Here is a 21,175-nt window from a genome sequence, read left to right as displayed (position 1 = left end):
ATACACTGAATTACAGAGCAATAAATCTGCTTCTTGCCCTGGGCCCTGCTGCCATTTCCCACAGCCCCCCGAGGGAATTCCAGGGGCAGGCTGCGTTGGTGCTGTCCTGCTTCACGCGCATGCCTGTCCTGGCACTTAACTAGCATCGCACTGGGCTTCACGGCCGCGGGGTGCTGGCAGCGGGATCTGACGCTGCATGTGGTGTTCTTGCACCACAGCATGTCGAGGAGGGGAGCTGCGCTGGCCCTGCCAGGAACAGCAACCCCCCCTTGTGACTGCCCCTACGGCCATGTTCTTACCCTTGCCAACATCCTGCATGTGGAAGGGTTGCAGTCAAATATCAGCTCTCTTCTGCACTGATGGGGTGGGGCAGTTGGAGGTTTTCTGGCTCTTCCAAAAACCAACTTCTCTGAAACAATTGGTGCTAATCTGAAAAGTTCTGTGCCAATCATTGGCATCTGGTCTTAGAACCAGCATGCTGAAGGGTGTCTGCTCTCACCTGGCACACCTCCCGTGGAGCTGCGGTGTTGGCCCTGCCCTGTGCTTTACAGCCCATGCTCCTCTTAGCAGTGTTCGGTATTGAACTAAACCAGTCTGTTTCTTCTGTCCTCTGCCTGACAGCTGCTCTCTGTCCTCTTTACAGCCTCTCAGTATAGGTCTAGCCCTGCATGGTGGCCTTTTCTCAGTCCTAGCCACACCTGCTTCCCTGTAGTCTTTCCTCCTAGAGCTTCTGCTCCAAAGCTGGTCTTGCTGCTCTCCTTAGTACATTACCTCCCACCTGCCAGCCCTGCATGTAATGGGTGTCTTAGCAGGCCCAAGCTGGCAACATAGCAAGGATCCAAAGTCCCAGGTCTTCACTGCAAACCAGCCATCTCAGTGGCAAGTGGAGGAAATCCCCTACCCACACACACACAGCCTGTTCCATTTTTCACCACAACTGTTTATTGATAATCTTCCTTATGTACTGGTACAAATGGCACCAAACTGTAACACAGTTACTGTGTCAGCCTGCTTCCTTTGTAATTCTATCACAAAGTACTCAATGTGCGTACAAATCATGCACGTTATGTATTCTTTTAAGAAGATATTTGTGTAAAAATACTTCATGTATTTGAAACTTCTGCCTTATCTTGCAATTTAATCACTGAAAAATCTGTGTAGAAAACTCATTTGAACTCCTCCAGCAGTTTCCCTTGTACATCATTCAGTAGTGAGTAATCCAGGGACCCTCATGGACTCATTTTCCTCCTCCAGCAGTTACCCATTATCACATTTGCTTTCTAGTCAGAACAGTAAGTACATTTGGCTGTATACATGACATGCTGTGTTACACATTATACACCTGACATTAGCTCTGTACTGAGACACACAGACAATTAGATACTCTCCAAGAAAAACACAGTTTAGCTGGTGGACACGACTCTTACAGGTAGGCAGAAGGCTATTTCCCTTCTGCTCTAGAACTAGACTAAGTTATTAAATACCACCTGCAGAGGGCAGTTTGACGCTCTACCATTCCATGCACTGAGAGAGAAGACTGAGAACCGGACACAGACCAACTTCCTTGGGTGCTTGGGCAACTCATGCGGTTACTCTCTACTTTCATACAACTCATCCCTTTGCCCCCACCGCTGAGGCCCCAGTAGCTGGTGTGTATATCCCAGCCCAGGGCTCTGAAAGTGTAAGGTAACAGCTCTATGAGGGGTTTAGGCCAATTAACAAAAACCTTTGGTCAAACGTAAGGTTCAGGTTTTCTGTGTAACTCTCCTTAACAGCGTCTGCCTGGGGCTGAGCCCCTTGGTCACTAACAGCTCAGCTGAAAGCACCAGAAATGCTGTTTTGTGTGTTCACAGCCAATCTGACCAAACAAGGGCTTGCGGCAGCAGGCTGAGGGACAGACACCTTCTGCTCAAATGCACTGGAGCTGTCATCCCAGCCCTAGGCATCCACCTGCTGTGCTATTCACGCACAGAAGGAAAATGTTTTTAAAAGCCTCTAGCCCCACAGCCCCAATGCCATGTGCTAGCACAGAGCTTGTGTTTGCAAAGCACCATTATGCTCTTCAGCTTCAGGTTTGCAACGGGTCTGAATGCTCTCTGCCCCAGAGCAGTTATTCTGCACAAAGGAGCAGGGAGACCACCATGCTCCTCGGCCATTTCCATCTGGCTGTCTGAGTTTTCCGCACGGTGACTGTAAACAGTGACAAAGACAGGCTGAGCACAGCACTTAGCTGACTTTTTTGTTTTTTTGGTGACCACAAGAAACGTTACATTATTACATTCAAACAAACACCCTTGATTTTGTTACTCTAATTCTGAACGCTGCAAACACAGTAGCAACATAACACATAGTACAGTGGCACCGCATCTATATCACAGAGTGAAAATAATGCACTCTCATGGCAGAAAGAAATCCCTGAAGCAATGATGGAAAGAAAGAGACTGTAAGTTAATGCAAGTTGGAAGCTTCCATTTACAATAACCCCAGAAAGGGGAAAACCCAACACTGTATGTGCTATGAGAAAGGTTTCCAGTGAGGCAGGCTTCCACGGGTGGAGATGGAACAGCAGCGGGGCTGCATGAGGCAAAGCCCGGTAGGCCAGCCACCTGCCCTCAAACCCACTATGGCAAAGAAGCACAATCATCGTCCTGGAGCAAAGATAAAATCAAGGGCTTGGCGCTCGGCAGCTGCAACGTTCGGGTGCCACAAATCCACCATAAAGATCACACGAGGGCCCTCTTCGGGGGAACCTACACAGAACACAAGAGCCCAGCCATGAGGCACGAGCAGGGTCCCTGTGCTGGCTTCAGGAACCCCCATGCACACATCTCCCTTCTCATGTGCTCAGAACAGCGACCTGGCAGGCAGCGGGGCTCTGCTCTTCTGACTAAGGCTGTCAGCACGCTGCCCTGCCCTGGGACAGAAACGAGCCTGGAGCCCGCCTGGGAAGTACTGCAGTGGCATTCACAGTGCAACAAGGAGGGCTCTGCCCCTGCCCCACAAGTCTGTACCACAGGGCCCCTAGCCCTGCCCGCCACCCCAGACCTTTGAGAGGGTCTTTCAGCCAGACGGAGCCCCAGAGCTTCAGGCTGATGGTTGTACAACGCCCCCCCTCCTCCACTCCGCAGGGGTAGGTACGTCAGCCACTTGTACAATGTCCAACGGTGCCACAGAACCATTGGGAACAGGACGTGAAACTCTACCTGTCCATGGAACTACATAAGGCATGAATGAGGCAGCATGTAATGACCCCCTCTAGACTGTGGCCAGAACGCTGGGGAGAGGGGGGTGTCTATTCCATGGAGGCTTCTAGCACTGGGCCCCACTGTGTCCAACCCACAGGGACAGGAGTTATTTACTGACAGTTGGCCAGGCTCTCATCTGAAACAGAGCCCTGCCCGCAGCACAGTGCCCCCGCTCCCGCCCCAGGTGGTGGAGTGGTTCAGCATTTTCCCGTAGCTGCAGAAGAGTTTATATGGGGAGAAGCACCCACTTTCCCCAAAGTACTCCCTGTGTAAAACAGCATGGCAGCTGTTCCTATGCCATCAACCACTCATACATGTTAATTGAGCAGAGCTCCCCTAAGTGAACCAGTAATGAGAAGCAGCTCTACCCAAGTGAAGGGAAAGGGACATAAAACAGGTACAGGGCTCCTATCCCTTCCCCTGGGGCTGTGAGCAGCATGAGCATGAACCAGGCCCGAGCAAGGGGAAGACAGTTACAGCAGCAGACCCAGCCGTATTTCCTGCTGCACCAGCCCAAAGTCAGAGGGGAGGAGTCAGAGGGCATCTGACCCGAGGAGGAGATGGATTCAGCAGGAACACCTGTGCCAGAAGCAGGAGTCAGACCAGACCAGACCCAACCCACAAGGAAACTCTGCTTCCTGCTACCAAGCGTGAGTACTTGGGAAATGGCAGAAGATCTGGGTAACTGGTTGGGGCAGAGCGTTCACTGAGGCTGGGTGGGAGGTAGCAGATAGAGTCTGAGCTTCCCTCCCTGTATTGAGGCAAAGAGACTACCTGGCACAAAGCATATCAAACACTTCCCAGCATTTGTCACAGCCTAACTTGTCGGTGATGCTGTCTGTTACTGTTAGTTGCCATAAAACTGGCTTGTGTGGCACTGGGTGGCTCCCAGGCAAGGAACCTTGCTCTGGGGAAGTGGGGAATCAGGAGACAGTTGCCCTTTGCATTTATATTGTTGCAGCTTTGCAAAATGTCTGCCCACCTGCGGAGCAACATGCTGGTTTTCATGCTCCCCATCACCATGGGAAAGGCAGAGAAGGAGGCCTCAGGCTTGGGCTAGCAAATGCTTGTGACAATTCTGCAAGGTTGAAATAAAGTCACAAACGCCACAAAATCGAAGCAAACACAAGTCAGGCCAAGCAGCTGACTGCCGAGGTGGAGTGGGCCAAGGGCTCTTTGGAAGCTGTGTGTGCTGTCTCTCCAGGAGCAGCTGGGGGTTAGTGATGTGTAAGCCACAAAAGGCTTGGGTTGGATAAGTACCTAACGCCTCTCTGAGGGAGGGGGCTGGGTGCAGAATCTGGAAGGAAGAGGCCTCATTGAGATTCCTAGCCCCTTCTGGTTATTGGCTGGGACCGACCTCCTGCCTTTTTCAGTGTTTTGAGTGCTAGGAGTGCAGGGAAACAAAGGGAAAGCCAAACCATTGACCCAACCCTTTCCAAGCCTTGGAGGAGGTTCTGCTGTACCTACCCCAGCTTATCCCTCCCTTACTGGGGTTGGAGGAGTCTGAATGTAAAGGCTGCGGATAGCCGAGTGAGGTGAGGTGGCAGGGGCGTGTCTAGAAGCAGTGAGCCTGGCAGGAGCTGGGCATGCTGTACTTGCCTTCGTGAAATGCAGTGTGCAGAAAGGAATCGTCAAACAGGAGGCATCGGCCTTCAGCCCAGCACTGGGGCTCGCCGCCCACCACCAGCTCGCAGTTGCCGGGAGTCTTCAGACCTTCAGGTACAAAACACGGGCGAGAAAAGAGGACACCTGTGGGTCAGGGGAGCTGTGTCTAGGTGGTTAAACCATCCCTTTTCTTTAGGGACCAGGTGAACCCTTTGTCTGAGCTGTGGGCCAAGCCCTGGAGTACAGCTTTCTCCCAGCCCCATTGTAACCCTGCTACCAGGCAGCTGTGGTTTGCATCTCCAACCCCCCTATTGCATCACTCTCCCATCATGCTGAGCTTCACCAGCCTGAAGCCAGAGCTGCAAGGTGCAGTACATTGCCACAAGCAGCTGCCCAGTGCAGCCTGCCCCTGGCGTTTAATGGCCATGTTAGCAAACCACGTTTCAGGAGAGCTTGTGATGTTCTTAAGGAGGGAACTGACTCCCAGGGATGAAATCCGAGCAGCAAGCTGCATGTGGGTGGTGAATGGTGATGTGGCTTGTACTGCAGGAAGGGCTGGAGAGTAAGGAGCCGCTTCCTTCTGTGTCCCAAATGTGTATGGCTCTTAGCAGGGCTGGTGCTGAGCCAGAATTCTGACAGCAGTAAATGTTGACAGAAATGCTGCACTCGATCTGCAGTGCTTGGAACTCGGGCAGGTGCTCAGGACACACGGGGCTTCCACATCATATTCCAGGTCTGGCTCCCCACCCAGCTCAGCCAATGCACTTCAGTCCTGGCCTGCACCCACACCCAGCTCCGCAAGGGCACCCCTCAATCCAGGGCCTGACAGCCATACAACCCTGTGTGGTAACTGCAGGCTCGTTGTATATTCAGTGCCTGCCATGAATTAGCTTGATACCACAGACTCATTTCTTTGGGGGGACCTGGGGGGATCCTTGAGGCTGCACGGTGCCCAAAGGCACAGGAATCCTGGTGCATTTCTCTGGCTTTGGATCTGAAGTCTGAGGGAAGCAGAGATGTTCTGCACTGGACTGGGACTCTCGAGAGACCTGGTTTCAATTTCTGGCTCAACCACAGATTCCCTGTGTGCCTTTGGCCAAGTCATTTAATCTGCCTGGTGGCTCGGATCCCCTCTGTACCATGCGGCTAGCAGTGCCTCACCTCCCGGGGTGCCGTGAGGACAACATCCAGCAATGCTTGCCAGGTGCTCAGATACTATGGGGACAGTGGCCTTACATATACCTAGATGGTAGAAATACAGGCCGCCCCAGCTACACTGGATGTTATGGACTGACCAATGACACTGAGAAAACTGTACTTTTATGGAGACATTAATACACCAAGGACGCCCAGCAAGCAGCTGACTCCTTGTGATTTGTGAAGGGAACGTTCCTCATTCCAGACTGGGGATCAAGCTGCTACAAGGGGGCCAATAGACTGTGTATAACTGGGGGGAGACAGAGAGTTCAGGACACTCACGATTCTCAAATGGGAACATATGGCATGTGTCCGCTGCTGCTCGGAGCCCCAGGCATCCCGCACACCCACAGCAGGAGACTGACTTTGGTGCCAAAAACATGTGGGTACAGCAGGGGCTCCCAGCCGCCCAGGAGCATGTTTATGTTTCTTTGATGTATGTTTCAGAGACTGCAAAACAAACCCTGGCTCCCTCCACACATACTGTCCTGAGCTGCAGAAGCTCCATCCAAATCCTCTCTGCAGCAGAAGCTCCATCCTAGAAGATGGGCGAGGAGGAGAGTCGATCATTGCGTGCGCACTGGGTTAGCAATGTCTAGCTGACACCCTCGGGGCTGGAGGGGACAGGCTGAAGCAGTGCTTGAAGCCTGAAGAAAGCCCCGCTCCTGGACTTGGGCGTCCAGGGACGAGAGCCAGGGAACCTGTGCCTAGAGATGGTGCAATAAGGCAGTTCAGCAACAAGCTCACAGTAAACAGAGGTTTAGCTACTCCAATGGCAGGCTCCTTGAGGCAGGGCACACCGGGGTGCTGCAGCAAGCTGACCAATGAACAAGAGCAAGGTAGGGTCTCAGAGGGCTTTCAATACACCAAAGTCTCTGCTCTCCACTGGGGGAGCTGGGACCTTAGCACTAAGGCAGGGAAAGAGCACTCTGGGGTGCCCTGCCGGGCTACCCCCCTTCCCTGAGAGGCTCTGGGCAGACCAGCTTACACTGCAAATGGCCCTGGACTTGTGCACAAGTCAGATGAGCTAAAGTTGAGAAGCCTGGAGGCCAGCCCAAGGCAATGCTGGGCATGTGGCTCCCGCCCTGGGGGCGCAATGAGGCATGGAGTCCACGAGCAAGGCCTGACAAAGGAAGGTTCTGTATTGGCAGTAGCCAGGCCCCTCGCTGTGACTCCACCTAGGACGCTGCTGCTCTGACTTTATGGGAGGGGATAAACAGCCAGCAAGGCTGAGCAGGTGGGAGCCTTGGCGGGTGGTGTCGAATAGGTGCATTGCTTCTTCTGTCCCGCTCCTAGGTGCCTCGGCCAGGCCTGTCCAAAGGAGAGGAGATGGGGACATTGATGGAAAGCTCTGCTTGTTCCTCCTCCCCAGGCCAGACTCAGCCAGCTCCACGGCTAGCCAGGGGGAAGGGGAGCATGGCTCTAGCTGACCTGGTGAAGCTCTGGGGCTAGAGAGCTGCTTCAAAGCTTGCCTCTAGCTTAAAAACAACAAGCAAGTGCCAGCGAGTGTGTGCCTGGCGGAGGTGGCTGGCCAGTCGTGTAGGGTGCCACAAGCAGATTCTTCCCCCACCACAAACATTATTGTTTTCTATGTTCCAGAATCCTGGCTATGCGCAGCAGGGACACTTTCCCAGCCAGGCTCTCCCAAGGGCTAGAGGGCTCCCAAGAACTGACAGGAATCCAGGCTTTCAGCTCCTTGAGCTGTAGGTACTGGGCTCTGCTTGGAGACCAATCTGCAGAGGCCAAATGGTGTCTGGGCCTCTCCTCCCCTTGCTTTTCAAAGGGATGGCTGATGTGCACAAAAACAGGCTCCTGCAGCTTCAGTTAGAGCTGCCCCTCCTGAGGCTGCTGCTTGGAGGCAGACCCTTCTGCATGACAGTCATCTCACAGCAGCAAAACCTGAGTCACTGACAGCAGCCCGCCTCCAGATGATAGAGCTGCAGGAGGAGGGGCACAGACTCCAAAGCGACTAAGATTCTGTTCTCCTGGCTCAGGAGGGATGGTATCTAAAGCAATGCTTCGCCGGTTTCCATGCCAGTTCAGAGTCCCCTCATGGTTCAGGTGGAAGCAGCTGCAGTGTCTGGGGCAGCCCAGAAAGGCCCCGTCACTTCAGAGCGTCCCAGGCAGTGAGCGCGTCCCGCCCGCCCAGCTTGCAATCAAGCTAAGTGTTGTCTGCCCATGCCATTTTAAAAGGTCTGGGAAAAAATGTGGTATGGGGAGAGGAGGAGAAATCCCCTTGGCTGCTGAGCTAGAGGTCATGGAGAGCTCCCAGCAGAGTGGGGTGGCTGGAGCCCTTCCTGCATTTTGCAGGGAAGGTGCAGCACCCAGTGGGAGCTCTGGCGTAATGTTCCTATTGTGCTTAAAAAAAAAAAAAAAAACAACCCCCAGCAAAACACCAGGATCAGCTCCTGGAGAGACAAATACCAATGTCTGGCTCCTCGGTGGCTCTGGGTGTCGTGTGCAATCTGAGACCAGGCTCAGAGCTAGCAGACAGAGAGAAGCCGTGCCTCGTGCAGGACCTTCCATCCATCCTTACAGTTGCTCTCACTGGTTCAGGAGTGTTTGCAGGGACACTCCTCACCCAGAGTTGCTTCTTTATTGCCCAGGTTCTCTGACTCCAGTTTCCTAAAATCTGAGCGTACGTTTCCTTCCTTAGCTCAAGGCCACTGTGCCCTGAGCTGCATCTTCCGAGACTGAATGATTCCCTCCTTTCCCTTTCGACTGCGATCATGACCCCTCTGACTATCCTAGCTTAGGATAATCCTTATATAATTTTTTTACCCTTCATAGGATGGTCTCTAAATCCTCCTTAAACTTTGATGAGAACAGACTAAACCTGTCAGGATTTGAACTCAGTACCTTGAAAATACAGCAGACTCTTCACTAAATTCCACAGCCTTGGGAGAACTAACATCAGTTTTAGCAACAAAGGAGGAAGAAAAATACCTGTAACTCTTCTCTGCTTCTGCTGGATACATACCTAAATGGCATCGTATGCGGATGTTGGTTGGTCCATAGTGCTCCCCAATGACCGTGCCAGGGGTCAGCACAGAGATGCACGCGTTCCCAAAGACATTGTTGCCAATGCAGGTGCGGAGGCTCCCAAGTAAGCGATACGTCCGTGGGCATTTCCTGCAGTTCTTGGGAACGCACGTGCCCTGGTTCACCAGGTAAAAGGTGAACCACTCCCCGCTGGGCGTGCTGTTCATCTTCCATCCTTGCGGGAGGCTGCAGTTTGAGAAAGCTTTGTAGAGGGTCTCAAATTCACACAGGATGGTCTGGAAGTTGCGTTCCAGTAACTCCACGTCGTGTTTTTGAGCATCCCGTGAGAAGTAGGGCATTGTCGGTAAGTCTGGTAAGAAGAAGACTTCTGGCTTCTGGATGGATGGTCGGCTGTTTAGGTAGCGCCCTTGCTCTCGGATGCCCTTGTGGATCCTGCCCATGCCAGACCAGGAGTAGCGCTTGGCATATTCCTGCAGATTGTGATAGAGTTTCTGGTTAAGCCCGTCGTTACGTGTGCAGCGCACGCACTCGGGGGAGTGGCAGTAAGCGTACCCGTTCTGTAAGCTATTGGCATCGGAGCTCTGCATGAGGGAATTCACAGTGACGTATGTGCGGGGCTGCTCCCTGCCAACGTGGTAACAGTACCAAACAAACAGGACCAAGAGGCAAGCAACAGCAGTGAGTGCACTGGTGTCACAGTCCCGGAAGGACTGGATCCCTGTAGCTATGAACTCCCGGAGTCCATCCAGTGACCAGCTCCAGTCCATCAGCCACTCCAAAGACATTTTTGTGAAGCTGTTCTTAGAGGTGTATAAAAGGGCCAGGTGATCCGTCCTCGCGGTTCTTAAAGGCACCCACACCATGCAGGTTAGTAGGGGCACGGAGGGAAGGGCTTGCCATGGGGAAGCATAGTTGTACCTGTTCCCTGGACGCTTGTAAGCACTGCATTAGTGAGTGGCAGGTTGTTAGTGTTCACATCTACATGTTTGACAAGGCCTGTGCCTCAGAGTATCAGGAAGCCCTACAGTGCTGCTATCGTTAGTGATGCATCAGCTGTGGCATCCCTGCCAAGGTTCTGAGGTTATTCATTCTCAAACGCAGCGCAGACAGGCAGGGTCTGAAAAAACAAGAACCCAGATGGGCATTAGGGCTTTTTCAGTCTGGAATTACTCACTGGAGGAGATCCGCATCCCATTCCAAAAGCTGTAGGAACTCAGCAAAGGGGAGTCATTTAAGTGAAAGTATTTGGACCAATAAAGATTGAACAGGAAACGAGGCCCTTCCCCAACCCTGCCGAGTATCTTAATCAGAAGATGGACACTGTCTTATGCTGTGTTTCCTCCATCCCTCCCACCCCCATTTTATTCCATGAATCTCAAACAGAATGTGCACCCGGTTGGGGGAGCATCAAGTGATTACCCAGCCAAGCCTCTGTCCCTTCTCTCCTTGCTACTCGTGCACATTCTTCCATTCTCTCCTAGAGCCCTGTGCACTAGCCAGTGCTGCTCCCCCTGATCCTTGCCTCCTGCCTGCTACAGCATCACTTCTAAAATCTGGTCCATTCATAGCCAGGGGAGAAGCTGGGAATGTTCTTTTAACAGATGTATCTCATACCACATCACAGATTACACTTCAATCAAAAGGCTCTGAAATGACTCTCCTTCCAGGGAATAGAGTGCTTTCCACTGAGAACAGATACCACCACTCGGGTTGTTACTAACAACAGAATCCATCTTGGTGGAAGGCCAGCTTTTCTCATTTTAGACACACACAGTGGAAATGAGTGCCCCCTGCAGGGCAGCAGGGAGAGGGACGCCCTGGAGCATACAGCGCTCCTTGGCTCTGTATAGCAAAGCAGTGGATTGAAGTTACTAGAGAGGGGAGCTCCTCCAGGACCAGAGGGTCTGTTCAGACAAGGCCCCGGACATCTGTGCTCTTGAGGAAGTATCCAAAGCTGTAATCTGCAGAAGTCCTGAGGGTCTTTCACAGGATCCCAATACTGCCTGCTTTGGGCAGGCTCAGAAATGCCACGGGAACAGTTCCTCTCTGACAGCTGGACACTGCCGTGACTAGCAGACACCAGAAAGGGCAGACGCATAAATTGGTGAGTGTGGATGGGTGTGAGGGGTGGAGGGTTTTTTTTTTCCCCATCTAATTAACCAAATTTATCTAAGTCCCAACAAGGTATGGGGTTCGCTGTGCACTCTGGGCAAGGGTTCACACCAGCTCTTGTTCTACCAGAACTGGGTCATAGGAACCTCATTCCCACCTGCGTGGTAATCAGACTTGAGACCTATTTTGTTTATATCTTATTTGAAAAATCTCAATTTCATTCAATTTCTCTGAAGCCATCCTGTGTGTGTGCCCATAGCAAGTCTGTGCAGCCATCTATTCTTACCCCCATTCTTCCTTCCCCATTTTCTCTGTTATTCACTTGTTGCATTGTCTTTAATTAGACTGTAGGCTCTTTGTGGCAGGAACTATCTTATTATACACAATATTTTATATAGCACCCCACACTGTGAGGTGGTGATCTTTACTGGAGCCTCTGGGAGTTGCCACAATATACATAATCCTGGACTGGGGTTCTCTCCACTTCAGGGTTAGAGCAAATCCAGGGCCCACTGTGCCAGACTCCCCCCAAAGTCCAACCATTCCGCCAAGCAGAAGGTACTATTCCACTCTGTAACTCTCTCCACCATAACACACAGTTACTGGCTTAGGCAGGCCGATCACCGATAAAGCAAATCACAGTTCCCTGCCCTTTCAACAGCAGCCCCTGTTCAGTAAATGGAAGCTGAAAAGGTGCCGAGGTGCATTCATGGAAGGCCATGCCCCTTCATACTATTAGACCAAGGTAGAGGGGCAGCTGAGAATTATTTTGGCAAACCAACAAAGAACCAATGTTTTTAAAGGTCAATACCTACAAAGTTCCAGTCCAGATGGCTGCTCTGTTCCTGCACTTTTGTCAAGGATCTTTTGAAAGCACCTGACAGGAAAATGGAATGGAGAATTTACAAAGTGGATTTGAGTGTAAGTGTTCCTTTAACAGGAGAGAGCTTCTCTGACTATCGCATTGGTTTGCTCTGAATTCTCTCCCTGGGAATCTTGGAGCAGGAAGGGGAGGGGGGAATGAAGGCAAAAGCACAGCTGGGGTTTTTAAATATGTGGACGTTTTCAAAAATGTAACTCCTATTAGTGGAAAGGAAGTGCGCTAGCAGAGAATGGACATGTGTATCCACTGCAGTTAGCCATTTAGATGCCATAAAGCAGTTGGAGGATAAAGTGGCTGATAACTTTACTCAACTATACAGAGATGATTTATCTTGTAATAGTATTTTCTGTACAAACTATGTCCCCCAAAAGCTTCAAATGTAATAGCTACCAGTAGAGGTACAGAATGAGAAAGAGAGAGAGATGGGCTGTCTGAAAATATTTTAAAGTAGATGGAGAGAGAGTCTGGCAAAAGCTGCAGGGGAGAAGGTTCTTGCACAGCAGTGGTGAGACAGCACAAACACCCTCCTGGTCCTCTGTACTGTTATGTGCAGAGCAAGTTCTATGTAAAGCACAAACTGCTTAGTCCTTGGTGAAATGGCCTAGCAGGCTAAGTGCTTTGGCTGCGCAGTGATGCCGTTGCTGTGGTCCTGGCAGGTCGGGGCATAAGGCGGAGGCAGCTCTCTACCAAACTAGAAAAGGGCACTTTTAGAACAAGTACATTTGCAAAACTAACTTTTCCTCCCATTCTGTTCCCCAGTTTTCACACTGCTGTGTGCAGCCATGGGGCTTTAATGGGAATTCCTCAAAGTGCATATGGCAGCTCTGTAGTGTCTGCAAAGGAACAGTGAATTGTGATGGGCTGGAGAGGCACTTGTTGTATCCCTTTGAAATACTGACTCCTTGAACACAGGTCTTGGCTTTAAATCAGTAATTGTGTTATGGGGCTCCCTGGGGTGTGTGGTGAGCCGGTGCACTTGGCAAAGGAGGGATTTGTACTGAAAGTATTTTTATGTTTCAAGGCGACTTCTGCAGAAGTTGCTGGTTCAAGGTGACTGCAAAGCTTTTCTTTAATACATGGATTGATAAAGTTAATATCCCAAAGGAGGCAAAGGGAGGAGGTGTCCATCTGACTGCTACAGGGTGATCACCTGGCATACTCATGCCAATGGCCCCTGGCAGCATACCCCACCCACACCAGCTAATGTCACAGTCTGATCAAATGGGGAAGGTCAACAGAGTTAAAAACACGCCTCTACCTGGACTGGTACAAATGCCTGCTCCATCCATCAGAGAGCACTACCCCAGTGCGGACATCACCCAAACCGGAACCCACGGGCATCACTCTGACCACAGAGAAAAGTCATCCGTAGCCCTGCCCCTCAAGGATAACTCTTCAGCCACACCCCAACAAGCATCCGGCTAGCAGGAAATGCCTTCAGAACCATTTCCCAGAAGCGTGTGTGCCACTGGCAGGCCAGGAGAAACCCCTTTCCACTTCAGACCAGGGCTTGGGACCACTGAAGCAGAGTGACCACACAGGAACTATTGCTTAAGGGGCAGGTCTGTTTGCAACGGTTTAGCCAGTTTGGCTGGATGCATTCAATGAAACTGAAACTCTTTACCTTAATACTGAGTCTCAGTCTATTAATTAAAGGCATCTGGTGGCCTGGAATCCAGCAGCTTCAGCATCAGTTACTAATAAACTGCAGAATCAGTTCAAAATAGAGACAATCAATTTAAAATTACATAGAAGCTGCACACGTTGTAAAATGTAGCTTTGCTGTCGTAGATGATGCGCAGCAAAGATGTTACATAACGAATCAAGGCAGGATTAGAGGCTGCAGAAAGTTAAACTAAAGGATTCTTACTTGAGCACTGGGCAGTTTTTAAACAACAGACTGACCTTTGCACCACGCATGGTCCCAACCTTGTTGGGTTCTGGATCTGATCGCCACGGAGCAAAGAGAGCGTTTTGTTGTCATTTGCTGTACGGTCGCAGGCCCCGCATTTGAGGAATCTTCTGTTCTCACTGCAGGGAGGGAAGCTCCTCACCATAAACAAGTGTTGGGGAGAGGCAGGGAAGGCTGTCTGTTACCACAATGTTGGAAACACCAGGGTTGTTTTTCAAAACGTCTCTATTGTGCTGGTGTCATGAAGTGCCCAGCCAAGCATGGGATGATGGGCCTCAACAAGACATATGCGGATGGCAGACACATTCACAACTCTCCAGTCTCAAGAACAACAGCTCAAAGGAACTCTCTTCTGGGCTTTCCTCTGATTTACACCCGCAGGGCCTGTATTAAGGCCCCATTAGCATCCTGCATCTACTGCAGAGAAGCAGACTGACACCTGTCTTGTGAGCTGCCAGTCTCAGGCACCCACAGCTCTGAGGGAGGAATGCATGACACGGATTCACGAGCATCACGCCCAGTCCCAGGCATGAAACTGCTCTGGTACAATGCAGGGTTACAGCAGCCACCTGCATTCGTGGGGCTGCGTGCCATGAGGCGGGTCACGACCCTGCCCGGGTGCCCTGTTAGCAGACATTGCAGCCTTCCTCACCGTGGGAATCTGAACTCACAGCCTGGGTGTGAGCGTCAGCCTCCTCCTTTGCTCCCTAGCATTTGTCGGCCAACCTGCTGCCCCACTTGCCTGCATCTCTCGCTGGAGGCACAGGGCTAAGTAGGCAAACAACCAGCAGCCCCAGCTCCCCGCTTCTCCCCCTGCCTCGGGCAGAGCACTGGACCCCCCAGGTTAACACCCGAACAGGGCAAGCCACCCCTTGGCGCTGCCGGGTATCCCTCGGCAGCCCTGACTGGCAGGACTCCCTGCCCTAGGCACCATGCCAGAGACCCTGGGGGCACAAGCACCCCCTCCAGCCAGGGTCCCTGCCCTAGGCCAGGGACCCTGGGGGGCATGGACACCTTCCTCCAGCCAGTGCCCCCTGTCCTAGACATTGTGTTGGGGGGTCCTGGCAGGCATGGGCCCCCCCCTCCTGCCAGCGCCCCCTATCCTAGGCCCTGTGTTGGGGGGCAGGGCCCCCCCCTCCCGCCAGCACCCCCGGCCCTAGGCCCTGTGTTGGGGGGCAGGCCCCCCCCCTCCCGCCAGCGCCCCCGGCCCTAGGCCCTGTGTTGGGGGGCAGGCCCCCCCCTCCCGCCAGCGCCCCCGGCCCTAGGCCCTGTGTTGGGGGGCAGGCCCCCCCCTCCCGCCAGCGCCCCCGGCCCTAGGCCCTGTGTTGGGGGGCAGGCCCCCCCCTCCCGCCAGCGCCCCAGGCCGGCCAGGCCGCGGGCCGGGGTGACGGGGGACGCTGCCCCGAGCCCCACAGCCGCGGGGCCGGGCCCGGCTCCCCGCCACCCCCCGGGCTCCCCGCGCCCCGGGGCCGCTACCAACCTGCCGCCTGCGGCCGCTCGGCTCGCCCCGGCCCCGGCCCCGGCCCCAGCCCGCTCCGCCGCCAGCGCGGACCACAACTCCCGGCAGCCCGAGCGGGCGGGGCCCCGCCGCCGCCACCGCCCCGCCTCGGCCCCGGCCCGGCCCCGCCTCTCCCCGGGGCCGAGCCCCTCGGTCCCCCGTTGCCCCTAATCCCCCCCCCGCCGGGGCAGAGCCCCTCGGCCCCCCCCCCGTTGCCCCTAATCCCCCCCCCGCCGGGGCAGAGCCCCTCGGCCCCCCCCCGTTGCCCCTATTGCCCCCCCCGGGACAGAGCCCCTCGGCCCCCCCCCGTTGCCCCTATTGCCCCCCCCCGCCAGGGAAGAGCCCCTTGGCCCCCCGTTGCCCCTATTGCCCCCCCCCGGTGCAGAGCCCCTCGGCCCCCCCGTTGCTCCTATTCCCCCCCTGGGACAGAGCCCCTCGGCCCCCCCGTTGCCCCTATTGCCCCCCCCCGGTGCAGAGCCCCTCGGCCCCCCCGTTGCCCCTATTGCCCCCCCCCCGCCAGGGAAGAGCCCCCTGGCCCCCCGTTGCCCCTATTGCCCCCCCCGGTGCAGAGCCCCTCGGCCCCCCCGATGCTCCTATTCCCCCCCCAGGGCAGAGCCCCTCGGTCCCCCCATTGCCCCTATTGCCCGCCCGGGGCAGAGCCCCTCGGCCCCCCCGTTGCCCCTATTCCCCCCTCGGGACAGAGCTCGGCCCCCCCCATTGCCCCTTATTTCCCCCCAAGGACAAAGCCCGCCCCCCCGTTGCCCCTTATCTCCCCCCAGGGACAGAGCTCGGCCCCCCCATTGCCCCTATCCCCCCCCGGGACAGAGCCCCTCGGCCCCCCCGTTGCCCCTATTCCCCCCCCGGTGCAGAGCCCCTCGGCCCCCCCGTTGCCCCTATTCCCCCCTCGGGACAGAGCTCGGCCCCCCCCGTTGCCCCTTATTTCCCCCCAAGGACAAAGCCCGCCCCCCCGTTGCCCCTTATCTCCCCCCAGGGACAGAGCTCGGCCCCCCCATTGCCCCTATTCCCCCCCCCGGGACAGAGCTCGGCCCCTCCCATTGTCGCTATTCCCCCCCAGGACAGAGCTCGGCCCCCGCATTGCCCCTATTCCCTCCCTCCAGGGCAGAGCTCGGCCCCTATTGCCCCCAGGCCTCCCCATTGCCCCCAGCTCCCCCAGGGACAGAGCTCGGCCACCCCTTTGCCCCTGTTCCCCCCCAGCAGAGCTCGCCCCCCCCCCATTCCCTTCATCCCACCCTCTGGGGGCAGAGCTCGCCCCCCCATCCCCTCCCCGTGGGCAGAGCTGGGTTCGCATCCACCCAGTCACCTTCGGGGTAGAGATCAGCCACGTTTCCCTATTCTCCTACCCTCCCAAGCTGCTGGGCTCCCCCTGTGACGCTCCTTGCCCATGATAGCGAGTCCCCCAGAGGAGCAGGAGCCCAGCCCCGTGTAGGGGGGCCCCCACAATGGCTTTTCCACTGAGTGGGCCCCCTTCCCTCAGGGAGACAACCCCAGCCTCCTGGCTCCCAGCCCATCCCCTGGCTGCAAGGCGCTGTCCCCTCTGGGGCTGCAGGGAGCCATGGGGTGGGAGCACCACAGCATCCAGGGAAGAGTCGCTGTAGGAATCCCCAACTCATACCTATGCTAGGAATGAAGCTCCAGCAGGGCCTGGGAATGTGGCTTGGCCGGTCTGGGCAGAACAGTGCACAGCAGCCATGTCCTGTATCAACCATGGCCTGAGCCCCAGGCTGTAAATGGACAGGAACAGGGTCCCGCACAAGGGGACCTGAGCGATGGGCACTGGGAGCCAGATGACCAGAGCGGTTACTAGGCCCTTGGTCTCACCACATCATGGGCAGCATTTGATATTCCTGAGAGTCTGTAGGGCCTAGCCTGGGACTACACTTGCCCTGCACATGTAATGCACTGGAGAGGTCTTTCTAGTGCCTGCCCCATGTAGCATGTAAGAGCTGGCAGGGGATGTTCAGTTGAACTAAAAGGCAGCAAATTCAAAACTGATGAAAGGAAATACTTTCACTGTGTGTGTGATTCCACTGTGGAACTCACTGCCACAGGACATAGTCAAGGTCAAGAACTTTGCTAGATTCAAAGAGGGACTGAAGGCTATCAAGAATATTCAGCATTGTAACAGTTAATTCTAACAACAGAGTTTTAGAAGGGATATAAATCCTGCTTTAGGGTGTAAGCCTATTTCTAATTCTTAGGGGCTAGAAGGAGACTTCCCTAGTGAGTAAATAATCCCACATGTATCTACTGCAGGGTTCCTTTCTCCTTCCTAGAAAGCACTTCATGCCAGTCACTGTTGGAGACAAGATACAAGAGTATATGGATGATAGGTCTGATCCATTCTGGCAATTTTTATGTTCCTGCTAGCTAATGTGCTTCCTCCTTTATCTCAATTCTCAGGTGACAGAGGTCTGTGCTGAAAGGCCTGAGTTCAAACCCAGTGGATGATGCCTGGTGGGTGGGGGATGTCATGCATTCACTGACAATCTAGCAATATTCTAACTTTTGAGTCCTTCACTTATGGGAAATTCTTGCTCTGAATAGACTCCTAAGGGTACGATTCCAAACCCAAGTACCTGTCAGAATCTAGTGCTTCAGCATGGGACCAGCCAAGCCAGTCCATACAGGAGCTGACCCTGCTCTGACAATTGGGGAACACGGGGTAGGAAAAAGGTGAAGGACAGGGTGTTGCCTGAAGCATGAATGGACAATCCTGGTACTTTTCTAGTTGAGCTTTCCCCAGACATGCCAATCCCCACCTGTCCCAGTTATGGAGCTAGCTGCCCCTCTGCCCCTCTCTGGTCTCTGAGTGCACCCCTCAGGTGTCGGGCCTGGTGCCTTCACCTCTCCTGGGCTGGAATTTTGGAATTCTCCCACCCTTAGACCAGGCCCGGGGTCAGCACCCTGTAGATCCAGCATGCTTACCCAGCCCTCCCTCGGAGTTCTGGCACCTGCGGATCTGGGTGGCTGTGCCTAGTGGTGTTGATGGTCAGTAGACAGCTGTCTGACACCAGAGCACTGTATATTTTAGCAATAGAACCAAAGCACTAGAGAAAAAAGGATTTTAAAACCACCTATAGGCAGGTCTATCGTACGTAATGCTTTACCTTCCCCCGACGTAACCTAGCTTCTTCAGACGTGCCAGCAGATGCTTGCATCCTACTCTGGTTCTCCCAAACAACTCCCCTGGAACAGCTTCCTTCTTAAACTGCCATAGTCCTTTTGATCTCGACTGTTCCTAGGCTTTGGCCCTTCTGGAAAAATTAGTTTTGCAGGTTGGCTAGGGAGGAGGTAAAATCATCACACAGCTAATGGTCTGGGCACTGTTGCTTGACAGCCCTCAAGAGTTTGTGGAGAAGTGGCCTTTCTTTGTCCTTGTTTTTCCTTACAGCCCCCATTAAACTAAACCACTGTGCTTATCCCGCAGGAAACACCCCAATCGCCAGCACAGCAGACAGTCTTCATACATCACAGAGCAGACCGAAGTCTGGGGCACCCACTCGCCGCGAGCCACCTGAAGGACACTCGTGACATTTCCACTGGCAGTGCAATCCACAGCCTTGCTCCGCGCAGGGACTCACGCCGGCCAAGGGAGACAGGGCGTGGGGAGCATCTCGCTGCAGCCTGAGAACGCCCTGGCTCTGTGGTGCGCTGATGGTGCCCTCTAGTGAGCCGGCCAGAGAGGACAAGGAACTTGCTACTAGCACCTGTAAAGGAGCCTGACTGCAGCTCGAGGGGTGGCAGCAGCCTGTGGTTTTCAGAGCTAGGGTCTCAGCTCAGCACCCTGGGCGTGATGTGTTAGTACTTAGGAGGCTGTTGTTTGCATTGCATGGCTTTGCTACAGCACACCCCCTCTTTCTTTCAAAGGAGTTTACTGTGACGTAGCCAGGAGTTAAACCCTCCTCAGCCCCAGCTCTTGTTCAGTCACTGCCCCAGTGCACCTCACCCCCACCGGCTGCTGTTTTCGGCCCTGTTTGTGGGTGGCTGTTATCCATTAAGCTGCTGGGGAAGTATGGGGGAACAAGTTCTCCCCATGAGGCACATACACAGCCACTGTCTGAAAGGCAGCCCCAGGGTTTGGGGCCTCTGTTTTGGGCAACCCAACTTGAGACCCCTTGGACCTGCTCTTCAGCAGTGCTGAGCACCCATAACTCCTGCTAAAGTCAGGGAGAGCCACAGGTGCTCACTGCAGCACCTTGAAGAAACAGGCCTAGCACCAGGGTGAATCCCGGCCTCCCTCGGTGGCTGGGAGCAGTACTGGCCCCTGCCCTGCTGAAAGCGGCTGGCAGCTGAGTTCAGTTAGTAACTGGTGGCTGCTAGGTCACTCAGGTGCACTTGGTTAGCCTGAGCAGCACTGCCAGCCATTCAGGCTCCAGTTGCTGCAGCTGAGAAGGGGCTGGGAAAGCAGATCCAATTCCTACAGTGCAGAACATAGCTATGAGAGGGTGGCTGGGCCACCTGAGACTTCCTTCTTTTAGCTAGAAATGGAGCTAGCCCTGCCCTCTGGGTACCACCTATGCAATGCTTGCTGAGGAACGAGCTGATTGGGGAGGAATGGGGGGAGGAGCCTAATCATGGGGGCTGGCAGTCACAGGGCTGGTTGCAGCTTCTCCCCTATGCCTGGGCTGTGGGGATTACTTTGGGTCTACGGGGTTGTACTTTTATTTGCATTTGAGGTTGCTGGGCAGAAGGGGAAATAATTAAATGCTTCAGGGGCTGTGTTAGAGAGAATGACTGGAAACGCGAAATAGATATCACTGGGCTGGATGATGCCGAGGGAAAGCATATGACAGTCCAAGTTATGCTACTGAGGGGGTGGTGGGATTGCTGACCATGGCAATGCATTGCGGGAGAGTAGTGGATGAATATAAGGGGGGGGAACGACCTTTAGGCAGTCTTATCAGGAAAAGCTTTGTGAGCATGCAAAAGAGTGAGTGCAAGATTATTCCATCGACTGATCTCCCGGTGGAGTGGTGGAGTCCCATGCTTGGCTCATACTCATTACAAGTAGTGGGGTTTTCAAAGTACCTCTGCTAAAGACAGCAATAGCTGCTGCTCTTCTGCAGAGAGCTGCCCAAGCCCCAGGCAGTCTATCCAGGACACCCAGCCTCTTGCATGGCAAGATCTAGTTTTCAGTCAGGAGGCAAGCAGCTGCCAAAGATTAATAAGGGGTAAAACCACAAGGTGTCCAACGTGCAGGAGACAATGAACTGTCCTCAGCCCCGGCTGAGGGGGACCTGGTTAAAGCAAAGGAATTGTACAGGGGAAGCATCTGCTGAATGCCTCTCTGCAGTCAACAAGGAAGGTGTCCTCCTAAGCCAAGGCTTTTGCTGACACGGTTGACAAAACCAGCCACCTGTCACTCGGGTCTCTTTACTCGTTCCCTTTCCCTCAGCTCCCCACAAAGAGTTCCCCTCCCGGTGGCTCTCGGGGGAGTGGGGAAGGATTCAGCTGGGTGTCTCTGTGGGCCAGCATCTTGCTGTTTCTATGCCAGGTTCTGCTTTTTCGGTGGAGACCCCAGGCAAGGAGGAAGACGGGTACCACTTGCTCTAGGTAGAGGAGCTGGGTCCAGCCTGGTGCAACCGAATTCCAGGGGTTATAAGCAGTTAGTTATCAGTTGCCATAGGTATGCAGGGCACATATAGCTGAGACCTTACATAGCTTACCATGATCTCTGTACCAATGCAACTCAACCCTTT

At 54.1% G+C, this 21,175-nt stretch overlaps 1 protein-coding gene across 1 annotated transcript; it reads right to left on the bottom strand.

Moving 5' to 3' along the window:
* Positions 1 to 919: 919 nt before the first annotated feature.
* ASPHD2 (aspartate beta-hydroxylase domain containing 2) lies at positions 920 to 15,532 on the bottom strand. Its single transcript, XM_075120126.1, has 5 exons — positions 15,438 to 15,532; positions 13,951 to 14,076; positions 9,028 to 10,167; positions 4,845 to 4,958; positions 920 to 2,750 (listed from the first exon to the last, which is right to left on the bottom strand). The coding sequence occupies exons 3-5, from the start codon at positions 9,911 to 9,913 to the stop codon at positions 2,641 to 2,643; spliced, it is 1,110 nt and encodes a 369-aa protein (XP_074976227.1). The 5' UTR covers positions 9,914 to 10,167; positions 13,951 to 14,076; positions 15,438 to 15,532; the 3' UTR covers positions 920 to 2,640.
* Between the last annotated feature and the right edge of the window lie 5,643 nt (positions 15,533 to 21,175).

The sequence above is a fragment of the Caretta caretta genome, chromosome 15, assembly GCF_965140235.1.
Source record: "Caretta caretta isolate rCarCar2 chromosome 15, rCarCar1.hap1, whole genome shotgun sequence".
In the NCBI taxonomy this organism is placed as follows: Eukaryota; Metazoa; Chordata; order Testudines; family Cheloniidae; genus Caretta; species Caretta caretta.
The sequence above is the reverse complement of the archived record's forward strand: the minus strand, read 5'-3'. Positions and strand labels throughout refer to the sequence as shown.